General features: G+C 61.7%; 1 protein-coding gene across 2 annotated transcripts in view; it reads left to right on the top strand.

The window, feature by feature from the left end:
- Pax7 (paired box 7) overlaps positions 1–14,247 on the top strand; it is an 86,463-nt gene extending 72,216 nt beyond the window's left edge. For both annotated transcript variants that reach the window (XM_076863301.2, XM_076863302.2), the window contains exons 8-9: positions 6,541–6,787; positions 14,132–14,247. In XM_076863301.2, coding sequence (XP_076719416.1) covers positions 6,541–6,787; positions 14,132–14,247 — 363 coding nt within the window. The remainder of the gene's footprint in view (positions 1–6,540; positions 6,788–14,131) is intronic.
- Positions 14,248–14,885: the final 638 nt, after the last annotated feature.

Here is a 14,885-nt window from a genome sequence, read left to right as displayed (position 1 = left end):
CTGGTGGGGGCTGCTGTGTGAGGCCTGGGTGGGGGCGGAGGGGGTAGGGGTGAGGGCCATGGGCAGCGATGGCGGGGAAGGGGGCGGGGGACAGGAAGACCTGCAGGAAATCTCCTTTGGAAGCTCCAAGTCAGCACCCGAAGCCCATTACTGCTGTCCACAGGGGGCGGGCAGGGGGGCCAGATCCTCTTAGCAGAGAACTGCCAGGGAGAGGGGGAGGGGGAGAGAGTGGCCGCTGCCCGGGTGGGTGATTTCTCGCTCGCACTAATCCCAGCGTGGAGCTGGGACAGGCAGGGGACCAGCGGAAGTGTGTGTGTGTGTGTGTGTGTGTGTGTGTGTGTGTGTGCGCACGCGCACTTGCCCAAGATGTGTATCTGGGCGTCCCTTGGCGGCTGGAGGAAGGTGTGGAGGCATGTGTGTGTGGAGCGGTGGACGGGGTTGGAGGCTGCGTGGGCATGCACACGGCGGCTGGGTGGTGGCCCCGCAGCCTGTGCGTGCGGCTCTCCCCGTGCCCAGTCCTGCTGGCCTGACCCGGCTGCTGTGTGCTCCTGTATGGTGTCCGCGGGTCTCTGTGTGTGTGCATGTGTCATCCCGCGGTGTGGGGGAGTGATGATGACACCCCATTACGATCACCTGGGGACCTTCGAAAAGTATCCTGAGCCCCAGAACCCAGTGACTCCCAGCGGTTGAGGGGACACGGTGGAGCAGTCTTGCCGGCCGCCCCTGCCCTCAGCTGGCCGAGTCCACTCCAGGGCTCAGGGAGCAGGCCAGTCGGGGCTGGGACACCCAGATCCCCCCACCTGCGGATGGCTCTTGGCCCATGAATTCATCTTGGTGCAATTCAGACACCTTGCTTTCCTTTCCTGGCAAGCCGTGTCCTGACGATGGGAGCAGGCTGTCCCCAGATGTCCCCCCCTCGCCACTCATGGAAGCCGAGGGGAAGAACGAGCAGGATGGGGCCCAGGGCTGGAGCTGGGTCTGAGGCTCGGAGGAGAAGCCCTTGGCGTGCCGGGTCGGTGGGTGCTCTCGCAGCCCAGCACAGGCCAGGGGACAGGAGGGAGTGACAGAAGGCCCCATGGGCCTCGGCAGGGCCTGCTTGCTGGGGACTCGGCCAGTCCTTCCTCCTCTTCGAGCATCGATCTCCAGGCTGCCTCCGGGGTCTCAGGGGAGCACTGGGCTGTGTGCACGTGCAAGTGAATCTGACGAGTTTCACCAAAAGTCGGTGTGCAGAAAGGTCCGTCGCTCGGCCCGGGGCTGTGGGGAGAAGCTGTCTGAGCCTTGCTCACTCTGATCGGGCGTGAGCTGCTCCGTGGGGTGTGCATGTGGGGGGGCCTGTGGACTTCAGGCCTGACGAGGTGGCGACTGGGAGGTGTCACAGATTCGCCATCAGGGCCGTGCCTGCCGGTGCCACTTGCCTCCCAGGGACACACTCATGCAGGTGGGGTGTCTTGTCGGAGTGACCCAGGGCTCTGGGGGGTGGCAGACCTATCCTGGGGGCCGAGCAGTGCCCCTCCGGAAGGTGCCTCCTGTGGAACAACGGTGACAAAGGGGAGGTCCCCGTGGGGAGGAGACAGCTGGGTTCCCTGGGGACAGACGGGTGCCAGGCCCCCTCTGGGGCACTCCCTGTGCACTTACTCATTTAGTCCTTTGCGTGACCCCACAGGCAGCCTGGGCCATTGCTGTGCCCACTGTAGAGACGGGAAGACTGAGGCTGAACCGGCAGGTTAAAGGAATGCCCGGGGGCAGCAGTCACGGGGGAACACGGCGGCTAGAGAAGCCCCCGGCCCAGCACCGACTGACCAAGGGCCCTCACGGGTCCCTCTCAGGGCCTCGGTGCCCCTCTAGCCGTGAGGAGGGGGCGCTCCCTGACCTGCAGCTGATCCCAGGGGTCCTTGGCCCGATTCGAGGCCCCTCCCCCTCCAGCTGACAAGGGCCCGGCCCCCAGCTCAGGTCCCTGCACCGCCTCCTCCCCTGCACCCTGCAGAGGCCCCCCTGCACCCACCCAGATCCTGCCACGGAGCCAGGACGGTGGCGATGGCCCTTCTAATTGCAGCCGCGCTCCCAAAGCCACGCTCGGTTATCACACAGGGTGCAGACCTCCAGCTCAGTCCCGCGTCCCAGGCCCCGGGGCCAGCTCAGGAACGGAGGGAATTAATTACATTTTCCCATCCCCTTCTTTTAAAGTAGGGGAGCGCGCCCGCCCGTCCCGGGGGAGGGGGGTGAGCAGAGGCTGAGGAAGGGGGGTCCCCACCCCCGAAACCAGCCAGCCTCTCCCCAGCGGGCGGAAGGGAGGGTGAGGCTGGCCCCTTATTGATTTAGTCTGGTCCGGGCTGGGACTGATTTGGAGCAGAGGGAGAGGAAGGGGCTGGGGGGGGGGCGGGCAGGGGTGGGGGGGAGGGAGAGGAAGGGACGGCTGTCAGTCAGCCTGACGGACAGCCCCGAGATCTGCCTTCAGATAAAACCTTACAGATGTGGAGGTCGGTATTGATTCTGAGTTAGTAACGGTGACGTTCCAAGAAGTGATACATTAGCAAGAGCAAGGTCACGGGAAGAAGGCAGACCCACCCGGGGAGCAGCGCGGCATTCTTGAGGGGGGTGGATCACCGCGTCAGGCCAGGACTGCCTCAAGTTCAAAAGTTTGCAGGCCCCAGACCTCAGCCGGGCCCCTCACCGGGGGCAAAACGCTTCCCGCTTCTGTGGGCCAAGAGGGACTCCCAGACGTCCCTGGGCGAGTCCGAGGCTGGCAGAGGGCCACCTGGGCTGGCGGGGCTCTGAGCAGCTCAGCTCGGCCCCCGTGGGGAAAGAGCAGAGCTGGGCATCCAGGAGATGGACGCAAGTCCCCTCTCTGCCACTCCTGCTGCGTCACCTCAGGGGAGTCTGTTTACATCCCCTTGCCTCAGTTTCCCCATCTGCAGAATGGGGGCAGTAATAGCCCATCTGCTTGGGGAGCCCTGGAAGTGACCAGGGTTGGGCCGGGGCCTGGCTTTCTCAGCAGCACCCCCTCCCTCCTCTCCACTTGGGTCCTGTCCCATTTGCTTGGAAGCAGCTCTGCCTGGAAACAGGGGGTTGGATGAAATGGAAGCCCTTTGATCCGCAGGCCTCCGGGGACTCTGGGAGAGACTGAGCCGATAGCTCGCCTCCCCCATTCACACCTACCCCAGATGTGGATTTGATTTGATGTTCCAGGGCAAATCCCATTGAGCAAATCCCATTACAGGAAAAGCTCCCTGGGCCCAAGCTGTTTCTGAGCCGCCTGTTAGCGGCCAGGGTCCAAGGCCTTCTGAGCCACTGGGCACCACACAAGCCCCTCCTGACAAAGGGCTGCGGGACGCCTGGCAGCTGCCAGGATTTTTCTTCTCAACGTTGACCTTCTTGCTATTTCTTATACCTGCTGGGTGTGTTCCCACCCCAGGGCCTTTGCACTTGCAGATGGCCCTGCCTGGAATGCTCACCTGCACATCTTCCCATAGCTAGTCCTTTTCGGTCTCGCTGGATATTCCCTCATGGGTGTGTGTGGGGTGTCACATGCCCTTATTTGTCCTCCACAGCATTCAGCAGGATCAGAAATTAGGTTATTTATCCACACACTTGATTGTTTTCAGTTTCCCTTGGGTAAGGTGTGGAACCGGCATCGTCCATTGCTCTGTCCCCAGTGCCTGGCTCAGGGTCTGGCACATAGTAGGTGCTCACTGAATACACATGGATTCAACAGAGCTTTTCCCAGATCATGGTGTGGGCTGTGGGCGGTAGAGATGGTCAGACACGTTCCGTCCTGTCCTCAGAGGGCCCGGCCGCCTTATCTAGAGCTCGGCACACGGTGGCACCTGAGAAATGTTGGTTGAATGAATAGATGAAGGAAGGAGGGGAGCGACACTTGGCATTGCTGGGGTGTGCGTTACAAGGTTGGAAAGCGGGGAGGAGTTGGGGCAGGCACAGGTCCATCACAAGAAGCCTTTAGGGGAGGTTCTGGGAGCCACCCGTCATTCCTGAGTGGTGCGGTCCCTTCGGTGGCCGTTCTGCGCAGATCTCTGTCTTACAGACTGAGTACGGGGTCCAGGCACAGCTGCAGCCGGTTCCAAAGCAGCCTGGTCCTCCCCGTCCCCATTCCTCCTCTCCCAGGGGAGGGAGCAGGCTCCAGGTTTGTGTGGGGCGGGGAATGGAGGGGCAGGAATCATCCATTCTTTCTTTTCTCCTTCCTTCCTTCCTTTTTCTTTTCCTTTTCAATTTTTTTTGTGGTGCAGGGATTGAACCCAGAGCCTTGTGCTTACTAAGCACACGCTGTGCCACTGAGCTGCGTCTCCAACCCCAAACCAGGCTGTGATCTCTCTCTACATGATCATTTCCCCCGGTGCTGGGGGTGGAAGCCAGGGCCTCGTGCGGGCAGAGCGCCGGCTCCACCGCGGAGCTCGGCCTGCAGCCCTGGGTGGACCGTGAGCCTCCCCAGGACCCTTTCTAGCTCCCTCTTGAGAACCCAGAGACACACAGTGGTTCCTGGACGCCTCGGTGGGATCCCCACAGCTAAGGAGACGAGGCCAGCCAGGCCGCAGCCCAGCAGTGCCCTGGCCTGGCCCTGGCCCTGGGAGTGGGGACAAGGGACTGGGCAGAGGTGGAGGCTGCCGGGACTCTCTGCTCTGGGAGCCTCGGCCTGGAGGGTCCGACCTGACGCCTTGCCACAAGCTGGGGCAGGGGAGGCTGGGGCAGGGGAACCTGGGCCGGGGAGCCTGGGCCTGGACAGCTCGCCCGCAGACCTGCTCTGAGATCTGGGGCAGCCCCTGCCCTCTGCAGTCCTCAGTCTTTTCTTCTGAGAAATGGGCATCCTGGCTCCGCGCCACTCTTGTCCACGGGGTTCTGGATTGGGCAGGTTGCGTGGTCAGTGGTCAGGAGGAGGGGAGGCAGGAAGGACGGCCACCAAGGAGGCAAAGCCTGTCCCATGCCAAGCTCACTTCGCCCTCCGCTACCCTGGTGTCGGGACACCACACCCCTTTCCCTGAGGATTGCAGATGGTCACAGCAGTTGAGGGGCACCCCCCGAGGTTCCCACAGGAGGGATCCAGGCCTCCGCGCCGGCCCGAGCAAACCCTGTGGCCATGCGTGCACGGGGCAGGTGGGCTCTTCAGAAGGTGCCCGCAGCCTGCTGTCCCCCGAGGAAGGTCTCCGGGAAGTCAGAGAACAGGGCTGTGCGTCTGGAGCCTCTGCCCCCGAGCTGGGCTGGTGACTAGCAGAACTGTCCCCACCTGGCGCCCTCCCTCCCCAAATGGGTGGCCATGGCAGGAGGACATGGAGTCCTGGGCCCTGCAGGTGGCCCATCTGTCCTCCCGTGGTTTGGTGGGGACGCTGCCCTCTCATTTCTGCCCTGGCGCTGCCTTCTTCTGCTGTCCCCTGGGGCACTCCTCAGCAGGGGACTCTGCTTAGCTTTCCTGGACCCTGAGCTGGCGGGACGCCCTCCGTGGGCTCCTCGGCCCTGCGTTGCCTCAGTCCAGTCCTTCAGTGCTCCCTTGCCCTGATGGCCCTTTTGTGTCACGTCCCCATTCCCTCCGTTCCCCACCTGGGGCAGGGACCAGGACTCTGTCCTCTAAAGTCCCAGGGCTCAGAGGGCCGGGCCAGCTGTTAGCGGTGCCTGTTTGTTGAATGAATAAGTGACCTTCCTCCCGACATCCCAACCCCAGCTCCTTTAAGCTCGGTTTCTACAGACAAGCCCCCACATGTCAGTCCCGGGGCCAGGGCTGAGGGGACATCCCAGTTGCTGTCCCCGGGCCAAGTAGGGAGGTGGTGATGGCCACAGACATCTGGGAGCTGCCAGAATCAAAACAGGGCCCCCAGGCAGCTACCTGAAGCCCTGGCTGCTGGGCCACACACACCTGCAAGCCCGGGCGACCTGGGGAGCTGAGGAGGAAGAGGGCGGGAGATTCAAGGGCAGGTTCAAGGGCAGCCTGGGGGCTCAGCAAGACCCTGTCTCTAAATAAGGTAAAAAGAGCTGGGGATGTGGCTCCGTGGTGGAGCCGAGCTTCAGTCCCCTGTAGCCCTGCTCCCCCACAATGAATACCATAAAGCACCGGCCACATGCTGAGGAGGGGCAGGAGGCGGGAAGGGCGGGAGTCCAGAGCCCAGCCAGCCCAAGTGGAGAGTGGGTGCCGCCGGGCGAGGGTAGAGGGATAGAGGTCGGGCCTTCCAGTCTGGTGGGGCGGGGAGGTGCCGTCCTGAACCAGGGGAGCTTCCCGGCAATGGGGAGACCCCGCACCCCATTAGTTCATTCATTCACACACACATTCCTGGCCCCTTTACAGCCAGGCCCGGGGTGACCCCTGAGCCAGGCCATGGGGACAAAGAGGTGCGCCAGGGCCTGCCCTGCCCTAGACTCTCTCGGGGGAAGGGGGACCCTGAGCTGGGCCGTGGGCAGGAGAGCAGTAGAGACGGCAGCCCTGTCGCTCCCAAGGGACACAGACCAGGTAGAGGGGGAGCAGGGGGCTGCAGGGACCTCAAGGCCAGGCCCCAGTGCCCTCCGTCCTGGTGGCCGGTCCCCGGCACTGACGTCTCTCCGCAGGTGATGAGCATCCTGAGCAGCCCCAGCGCTGTGCCCCCGCAGCCGCAGGCCGACTTCTCCATCTCCCCGCTGCACGGCGGCCTGGACTCGGCCTCCTCCATCTCGGCCAGCTGCAGCCAGAGGGCCGACGCCATCAAGCCTGGAGACAGCCTGCCCACCTCCCAGTCCTACTGCCCGCCCACCTACAGCACCACCGGCTACAGCGTGGACCCCGTGGCCGGCTACCAGTACGGCCAGTACGGCCAGAGTGAGTGCCCAGGGCCCCTGGGGGGGGCTCACCTCACAGATGGGCAGACCCAGGTCCAGAAGGGACGCAGAGTCGGTCTCCACCAGGGAGCCGAGCCTCAAGTCCAGTCGTCTCCTGCCCGGGCCCCGGTGCGACTCCTCCAGAAACAGGACACAGCCCCGGACGCTCCGTGGCGTTTTCTAGCAGTGGCATCTTCAAACGGAGGAGAGCGCGGAATGACCTGAACCCGATCTCTCTGAAAGATGATCACGTCCACATGGAATCCACATAAAATCATTATTTTTAAAATTTCTTAGTTGTAGACAGACACAAAGGCTTTATTTTAGTTATCTACTTATTCATTTTTATGTGGTGCTGAGGATGGAGCCCAGGGCCCCACATGCGCCAGGCAAGTGCCCCTCGCGGAGCCCCAGCCCCAGCCCTACACGATGATTGATCTTGGGTTTTGCATCATGTCTTCCATGCTGGGCTTTGATATCTGCTGCGTGTTTTACCTGATGGCACTGGGTTTTATTTGATTTCATCTCGTTTTGTTCTTCCATTTTAATTCAGACACTAAACTTGCATCAGAAGCACAGCCCAGGGCTGGGGACAGCTCAGGAGCAGGGTGCCGTGCGGCACCCGAAGCCCTGGGTTCACTCCCCATGACGGCAGAAGAGCAGAAATGCTCTCTCCATATTGAAATTTCATGAAGTTTACAGTTGAGAAGTAGACTTACACACTCAGGTGGCTTCAGATAGACTGACAAGTTTCCCAACCATGAAATAACTAAGTGGACGATGGGCTTTTAAATTTAAATTAGATAAAAACCAAACAAACCTCTGAAATTTGGCTCCCTGGCTGCGCTAGCCACCGTTCGAGTGCTCAGCAGCCAGCGTGTGGCCAGCGTGTGGCTAGTGGTGGCCAGCTTGGTGGCACAGTGTGAGATCCTGCCCCGTGCTGCCCCACGCTGGGGCAGCTGTGTCTGAATCTCTGGCATCCAGCCCAACCCCTCAGCCTTGGTGTCCCCAGCTGCCATGCTGTCCCCTGCCCGCCCCCGCTGCCATCCTCTCAGTACCCCATCTGCAGACAGGGGACAGGAGCCTCTCAGACCAAAGGCTGGGGAGGGCGGACCTGGCCTCGGCCTCTGGCTGCCCGATGGGGCCAGCGGCAGGGCAGGCCCAGACGGGACAGGGGTCAGAGGTCACCGGGGCCCCTCCTGCCCTACCTCCCGGCAAGGGCCTCACCTGCGGGTGTCAGACTAATCAGAAGGCGAAGGGAGGGGCCAGGCCCCCGACCCCGGGGCGTCCTCTCCACCCGCCCGGCCTGCGCACTGCTTCCTGCCCACTCCTCTCCTGTGGCCTTGGCCTCCCTGGCTAAATGAAGGCCAGCTGCCTCGGCCTTGCCCGGCCAGCTGTGCTTGTGCCCTGCCCGTGTGGGAACCCGCTCCTGTGCACACGTATATTTGGGTGAGTGTGGCGGAGGCACCACGGGTGGCCAGTTCAGGCTTGTGTGCACGTGACGTGTCCTAGTACACCGGCATTTGCGTAGAGCGGGTGAGGTGTGTGTCCGTGCGTAAGGCGCAGTGAGCACGTGGGGGAACGCGGGCGTGCGACTCCACACACACCTGCTTAGGAAGGGCGCCGTGTGCGCACGGTGCACCTGTGGGTCTGTGTGCAGGGACACGCGTGGGCACCAATGCACGGGCATCTCGGCGGCAGTCACGCACGCCCGTGTTTCAAACGTGCCTTCAGGTGTGTGCGTGGGGTCGAGCGAGTCCGTGTGTCACGTGCGCTTGGTGTGCGTGTGCTCGTGTCACCGCGTGGTCCTGCAGAACTAGCAGCGTGTGCAGGTGTGCAGGTGTGCATACGTGTGCGCCGCTCTTCCTTCAGGTGTGAGCATGTGTTTGAATCTGTGGGGGGGGACGCGTGTGGCGTGTCTGTCGGTGTGTGACCGTGCGAATGTGTGTGCATGGGAGCACGTGTGTGTGTGCTCACAAGCAGAGTGCACTCGTGTGCGCGGGAGTGCTCCCAGAGGGGCCCTGGCGACCCGCTGACCAGCACATGTCCCTGCACGGAGCGGGACACATGCTCTTGATCAAGAGCCGGCCCCGGGCAGGCGTTAGTCACACCCGGAGCCCGCGCCCTGCTCCAGGGCGCCTGCCCAGCTCGGAAATAGAATTAACCCCAGAGTCAGCGCGGGGGGCGGGGGAGGGGATCAAAAGGGAAGGGCCCAGGAGGCGAGAGGAGCCCTGTCCCTTCTCTCCCCCTCCCCCCCCTTCCTCCTCCTGCCCCTCCAACTCCAGTTCCCCATTGGGTCCTCCAGGGAGAGCTCGGAGCTCCTCTTGGGCCACCCTCCCCAGCCCCAACGCTGCTGCCCACTGGCGTGGGCTCTTGACGCCTGCAGCCTCAGTCCTGCCACCTGTGAAAGGGGCTGGGACGAGACTCCGCTGGCTCCCAGTTTCCTATGGGGCCTTCTCCCTGGCCCTTGGCTTCCTGGGCAGACCCTCTTCTCCACTCTAACCTGCCCCATGTCCACAGGCCACTGGACACCCTGCGGCTGGGCTCTCGTGGTATGTGTCAAGAGTCACACATTCTGAGCTTGCCACATGTGCCCAGGGTCACCTGTCACCGCTCACCCTGCCTGTGCGTGAGTCCAGCCCAGGGGACATGTCCTTGTTCGTGTACTTCTCAAAGCGATTTGTCTCCAGCTTACAGATGTAAAAACTAGGCTCAGAGAGGCCAGGTAGCTTTCCCAAGGTCCCACAGCAGGAGAATGGAGGATTCAGGGTCTCCTGACTTCAGCCACCCAGAGCCACAAGCTTGTGTGAGACGCTCAGTTACCGACACGTACTAGGCCTTCCTGTGCATGATTCTTGTCCACAGCTTCACACACACCCACAGACGCACACCGAGATCCGAGTGCATCACCAGCGTGTGAATACGCTGATTCAAGGTAGAAACAGCAGGTTGTGTGGGAAGGAAGGGACTGACCGTTTATTGAGCATCTACTGTGGCCCGCCCTCCATCCCCACGGCCACCCTGGGCAGCACGTGGCGATTCCTGTGCACGGGTGAGGAAACGGCATCCTAGAGAGGTTCTCTGCCTGAGGTCGCCAGTGGTAGCTATCGGAGTGTGCTCCGTCTCTGGAGGGCCACCGCAGGTGTGTGTGGACCACACGTGGCCAAACCGCGTGCAGCCGAGTCCTCTCGAGGCCTCCCACCTTCCCATGGACACGGTCACACCTTCCTCTCCTGTCTGGCCATTGTCCGTCCATCTATCTGTCCCTCCCTGTCCCTGGAGGGAGTGGGGCAGGGGCCGGAGATGGGGCGCGCGGCAGATTAATCTGGCCCTGGTGTTCCCAGAGGCCAGGGCTGAGCTAATGATGCACTGATAGAGCTCAGGAGTGTGGAGAGAATTTTAATCGATCTGACAAGTCTAATAAGAACTTGTGTCTGGACGGGTCCTCCTCTGGGGCTGCGGCTGACGCAGCGCTGACGGCTGGTGTCTGTTTACGGGTGGGCATTGCGGCCACCCTCCTGCCAACGCCTGATTAATCTAATTTGAGACGTTTAGAGCCCAGGCGGCCGGCGTGGGGCAGGGGAAGGGAGCCATGGAGAGACAGAGGGACAGGGAGGGCCTGACAGAGGCCCTAATGAGGAATGTCACAGCCCTGCCCTCATCGGCCCCCGCCTCCGCCCCAGGAGAGGCAGGCACGTTGGGTGCCCTTGGAGTCGGCTGGGTCGCCAGTGTGGCTTCCTGATGTTCCCTTGGCCACCTTGACAGGGCAGGGCCTGGGCAAGCTCCTACTGTGTGCTGGGCCACGGGCTGGTGGCCCAGAGAAGCGAAGGAGGAGGCAGAGTGGCTAGAGGTACGCGAGGGGCGGTTCAGGCTCCTCCCTGTCACATGCTGTGTGTGACTCTGGGCCATCACTGGCACAGGGGCTGCTGGGAGCATTAAACGGGGCCAGGCCGCAGCTCAGAGCAGAGCACTTACCGCGAGCACAAAGCCCGGGCTCCGTCCTTGGCACCAAAAAAAGAAAAATTAAACGGGATCATGTCCACCGAGTGCGTGTGGAACCCGGGGAGGCAGGAGCCGCGTCGGTGACCGGGGAGCGGCCACCTGACTTGGCCGGGTGACCTTGGACATGTCACTGGCTTTGCCTGGGGAAGGAGTGGACCCACGTGAGTCTTGGGTGGAGAGGGCCCCACACGCTCTTCCCCGGTCATTCTGCAGGGGCCGCTGGGGACGCTGTGGGGTTTGGGGAGGGGCCTTGGGCTGCCTGGGTCTGCAGCCTGGCTTCCCGACTTGGGAGCTGTGTGACATTGCAAGTGGGTCCCAGGACGTCAGCTCCATTGTGTAGAAGGGGCTCTTCACCCAGCAGCCTCCAAGAGCTGGGGTGACAATTCAGTGACCAAAGAGCTCGCGGTGCTGTGAGCGGGTCCACAGGGCCGAGCTCTGGGCACTGCCAGCTCTTCCTCCTGCCCCTCCTATCACCCCGCTGAGACCGCGTCCTCCTGACGGGGCACCCAGCTAGGGGAGACGCCGTGGCCAGAGCCGGGGGTCTCTGCAGGCCAGGCATGGTGTACCACCCACCCCCAGAGCAGGGCAAGGCAGGTCCAAGGCAGGCAGCAGGCCACAGCCCCCTCTGTCCACCCCCCGGGAGCCTGGAGGCCAGGGCTTCAGGAGGTGGGCTGCCCCTGGGGCTCCTCAGACCCTGAAGGGGCTTACCTTCCTACCACCCACCTGGAGCCTGGCTTGCTCAGGGCACAGGCCAGACACTCCCAGGGACTCGAGAGCCTTTGTACATCCTTTAGGCACCCGGGGGCCTTGGCCCAGGCCTTCTGTGCCCAGCATCTGGAAGAGCGTCATCTCATGTGACCCTCCTGACAGCAGCCTAGAGCTGGCGGGAGTCTGTTCTCCCCATTTTAGAGACGGGGACACAGGCCCAGAGAGAAAGAGTGATTTGCACCAGGGGCTGTGGCCCACACCTGTCATCCCAGCAGCTCGGGAGGCTGAGGCAGGAGGATCACAAGTTCAAAGCCAGCCTCAGCAACAGTGAGGCCCTAAGCAACTCAGCGAGACCCCTGCCTCCAAATAAAATACAGAATAGGGCTGGGGGTGGGGCCCAGTGGCCGAGTGCCCCTGAGTCGATCCGGGTACCAAAAAACAGTGATTGGCCCAAAGCCACACGAGCAGGAGGTGGCCGCCTCTTTGTCACCACTTTCCTTCCGGCCCCTTTCCAAGGTCACATTTGCTCACCAAGTCCCAGTCTCAGGTCCTACCATACTGAGCCAGCGATGGCCGAGCACACGGCATGGTGGGTGAGGCCCAGCTGACCACGCCTGTGTGTGTCCTTCAGCCTTCGGTGGACTCTGCAGCCTCCGTGGGGTAATAAATAGCCCCATGTTACAGACAAGGATACCGAGGCTCAGGTTCTGGACTCGAACCTGGGTCACTGGACCCACAAGGTGATCCAGCCCCAGCAGCTATGGCTACTGTCCAGGAGGCCCCTGCCCTCCCACTCAGCCCGTGTCCATCACCTGTCCCCCCACCTGCTCTAGGCAGCAGGCTCCAACCGTGGGAAACGTAGCAGTGACCCCTGGAGGCCAGGCTGGAGGGGGTGTCGGGCTGGGCCTTGGACGCTGGTCCCCTACTGAGGTACCTCGAGGTCCCAGCGGATTGCAGGGGCAGCATCTCTGGGTCCCAGGAGGCCTCCGCCACCTGCCTGGGAGCTCTCAGGTCAGGCCTGATTTCTGCTCTGGCCTTACTGAGGGTAGCCAGAGCACACGTAGGAGTAGGCCAGTGACCACAGCTGCACACAGACCCAGGTAGACACGTGTACCTGGCTCAGGTGGAACTCACGGCACATAGCACCTGCACAAGCCCAGCCATTTCCTCTGTCATCTACTCCCAAAGGCGTGCCTGACTCACGCGTGTGGGCGTGAACACAAGCGTGTTCATTCTTGCTTCAAGGAGATTCTTGTTTCTGTTCACAGGGTTCACACACACGAGTGCACACCTCTCACTCACTCACACACACATCCTCAGGTGCTCGTCCATCTCCTCTGTATGACCAGAGGTGCAGGCTCGGCTCCCTGCACCTCGGGGCCCTGGCTCCTCCTCCCGCCAGACCCCTCAGCTCACCCATGAGGCCACCTTGGCGTTTGTGTGAGGTCTTGCCTGGCTTCATCCATGAGCTGGGCTCAGGGTCCACAGCAGGCAGAGGGACCTTCCCTCATTGCTACCTGGACTCAGGGGACTCCCTGGTCATCCCCCGCAGCTGGGTATGTAGAGGGCTAGTGGGAAGAGGCAATTATTCTTCCCTCGACACTGTGGATCCCCTCCGTATTCTGTGCCTACAGAACCCGCGAGAAAGCCATGAACATTAAATGTTAGGTGACTGTGTGCTGAGTGTAGGGGAGGAGGTGAGAGAAGAACTCCAGGAAGAGGTGGATGGAGGGAGGGAGGAGGGAGAGAAGGCCAGGATGGACAGATAGATGGCCAAAGGGTGGGTGGGTGGATGGATGGATGGATGGATATTTGGAGGGGTAAATGGATGGGTGGATGGATATGTAGGTGGATGGATGGATGAATGGATGAGTGGGTAGATGGATGGACAGATGGATGAGTGGATGGATGGATGGACAGATGGATGAGTGGATGGATGGATGGATATTTGGAGGGGTAATGGATGGGTGGATGGATGAGTGGATGGATATGTGGGTGGATGGATGGATGAATGGATGAGTGGGTAGATGGATGGACAGATGGATGAGTGGATGGATGGATGGACGGATGGATGAGTGGATGGATGGATGGATATTTGGAGGGGTAATGGATGGGTGGATGGATGAGTGGATGGATGGATGGATGAATGGATGAGTGGGTAGATGGATGGACAGATGGATGAGTGGATGGATGGACGGATGGATGAGTGGATGGATGGATGGATATTTGGAGGGGTAAATGGATGGGTGGATGGATGAGTGGATGGATATGTGGGTGGATGGATGGATGAATGGATGAGTGGGTAGATGGATGGACAGATGGATGAGTGGATGGATGGATGGACGGATGGATGAGTGGATGGATGGATGGATATTTGGAGGGGTAAATGGATGGGTGGATGGATGAGTAGATGGATATGTGGGTGGATGGATGGATGAATGGATGAGTGGGTAGATGGATGGACGGATGGATGAGTGGATGGATGGATGGACAGATGGATGAGTGGGTAGATGGATGGACAGATGGATGAGTGGATGGATGCACGGATGGATGAGTGGATGGATGGATGGATGGAGTAAATGGAAGACAGACCAAAAGGACCTCAATTTCTAGGAGTTTCTCTCTTTATTTCCAGCTGCTGTTGATTACCTGGCCAAAAACGTGAGCCTGTCCACCCAGCGTCGCATGAAGCTCGGGGAGCACTCTGCTGTGCTGGGACTCCTGCCGGTGGAGACTGGCCAGGCCTACTAGGCTCCTGGGGCGACTTGCCCCAGCCTGAGGCCCAGCCCAACCCCTCCTGACCCCTGAGCCTCCCCCTCAGTCCCCCTCATCCCCCTGGGGCCACGGGAGACCGGGAAGGGAGCCCGTCCCCTGCTCATAAGCAGCCCTCTGGAGATGTGCAGCCCTCCTGTCAGTCACCTGTGGTCGGGGACCCTCAATGGCCCCTTGGAGTCCCTCCCAGAAGGCTTGAGGCCCACCTGCAACGTCCCCTGCTCAGATCTGCTGTGACCTCCAGAACCCAGGGTGGAGACTGAGGCCCGTTCTGAACAGGGCACCTCGGCCCCGGAGCGGGACGGAGCCTGCGATGCCATCTGTGGACCTGAGTTCTGCAGCGGGGTGCCCTGGCCAGAGGGCAGGGGAAGCTCGGGGTGACCCCGTCAGCTGCCAGCTGGGAACCCCCCTCCCGCCACACGGTGGGACTTTGGCTCAGCACCAGAACCACAGCTCCTTCCTCCTCAGGACACTGGGCTCCAGCACAGGGGACCCTGGGGTCTCCCCAAGGGTGTCAGAGGGTGAGGGTCTCAGCTTTACCCAGGAAGTTGGAGGACTTCAGGACCCTCCCGACACGGCCCTGCTGAGCCTTCGAGGAGACTGGGGAGAGGGCAGAG

The sequence above is a fragment of the Callospermophilus lateralis genome, chromosome 7 (assembly GCF_048772815.1).
Source record: "Callospermophilus lateralis isolate mCalLat2 chromosome 7, mCalLat2.hap1, whole genome shotgun sequence".
NCBI lineage: Eukaryota > Metazoa > Chordata > Mammalia > Rodentia > Sciuridae > Callospermophilus > Callospermophilus lateralis.
The sequence above is the reverse complement of the archived record's forward strand: the minus strand, read 5'-3'. Positions and strand labels throughout refer to the sequence as shown.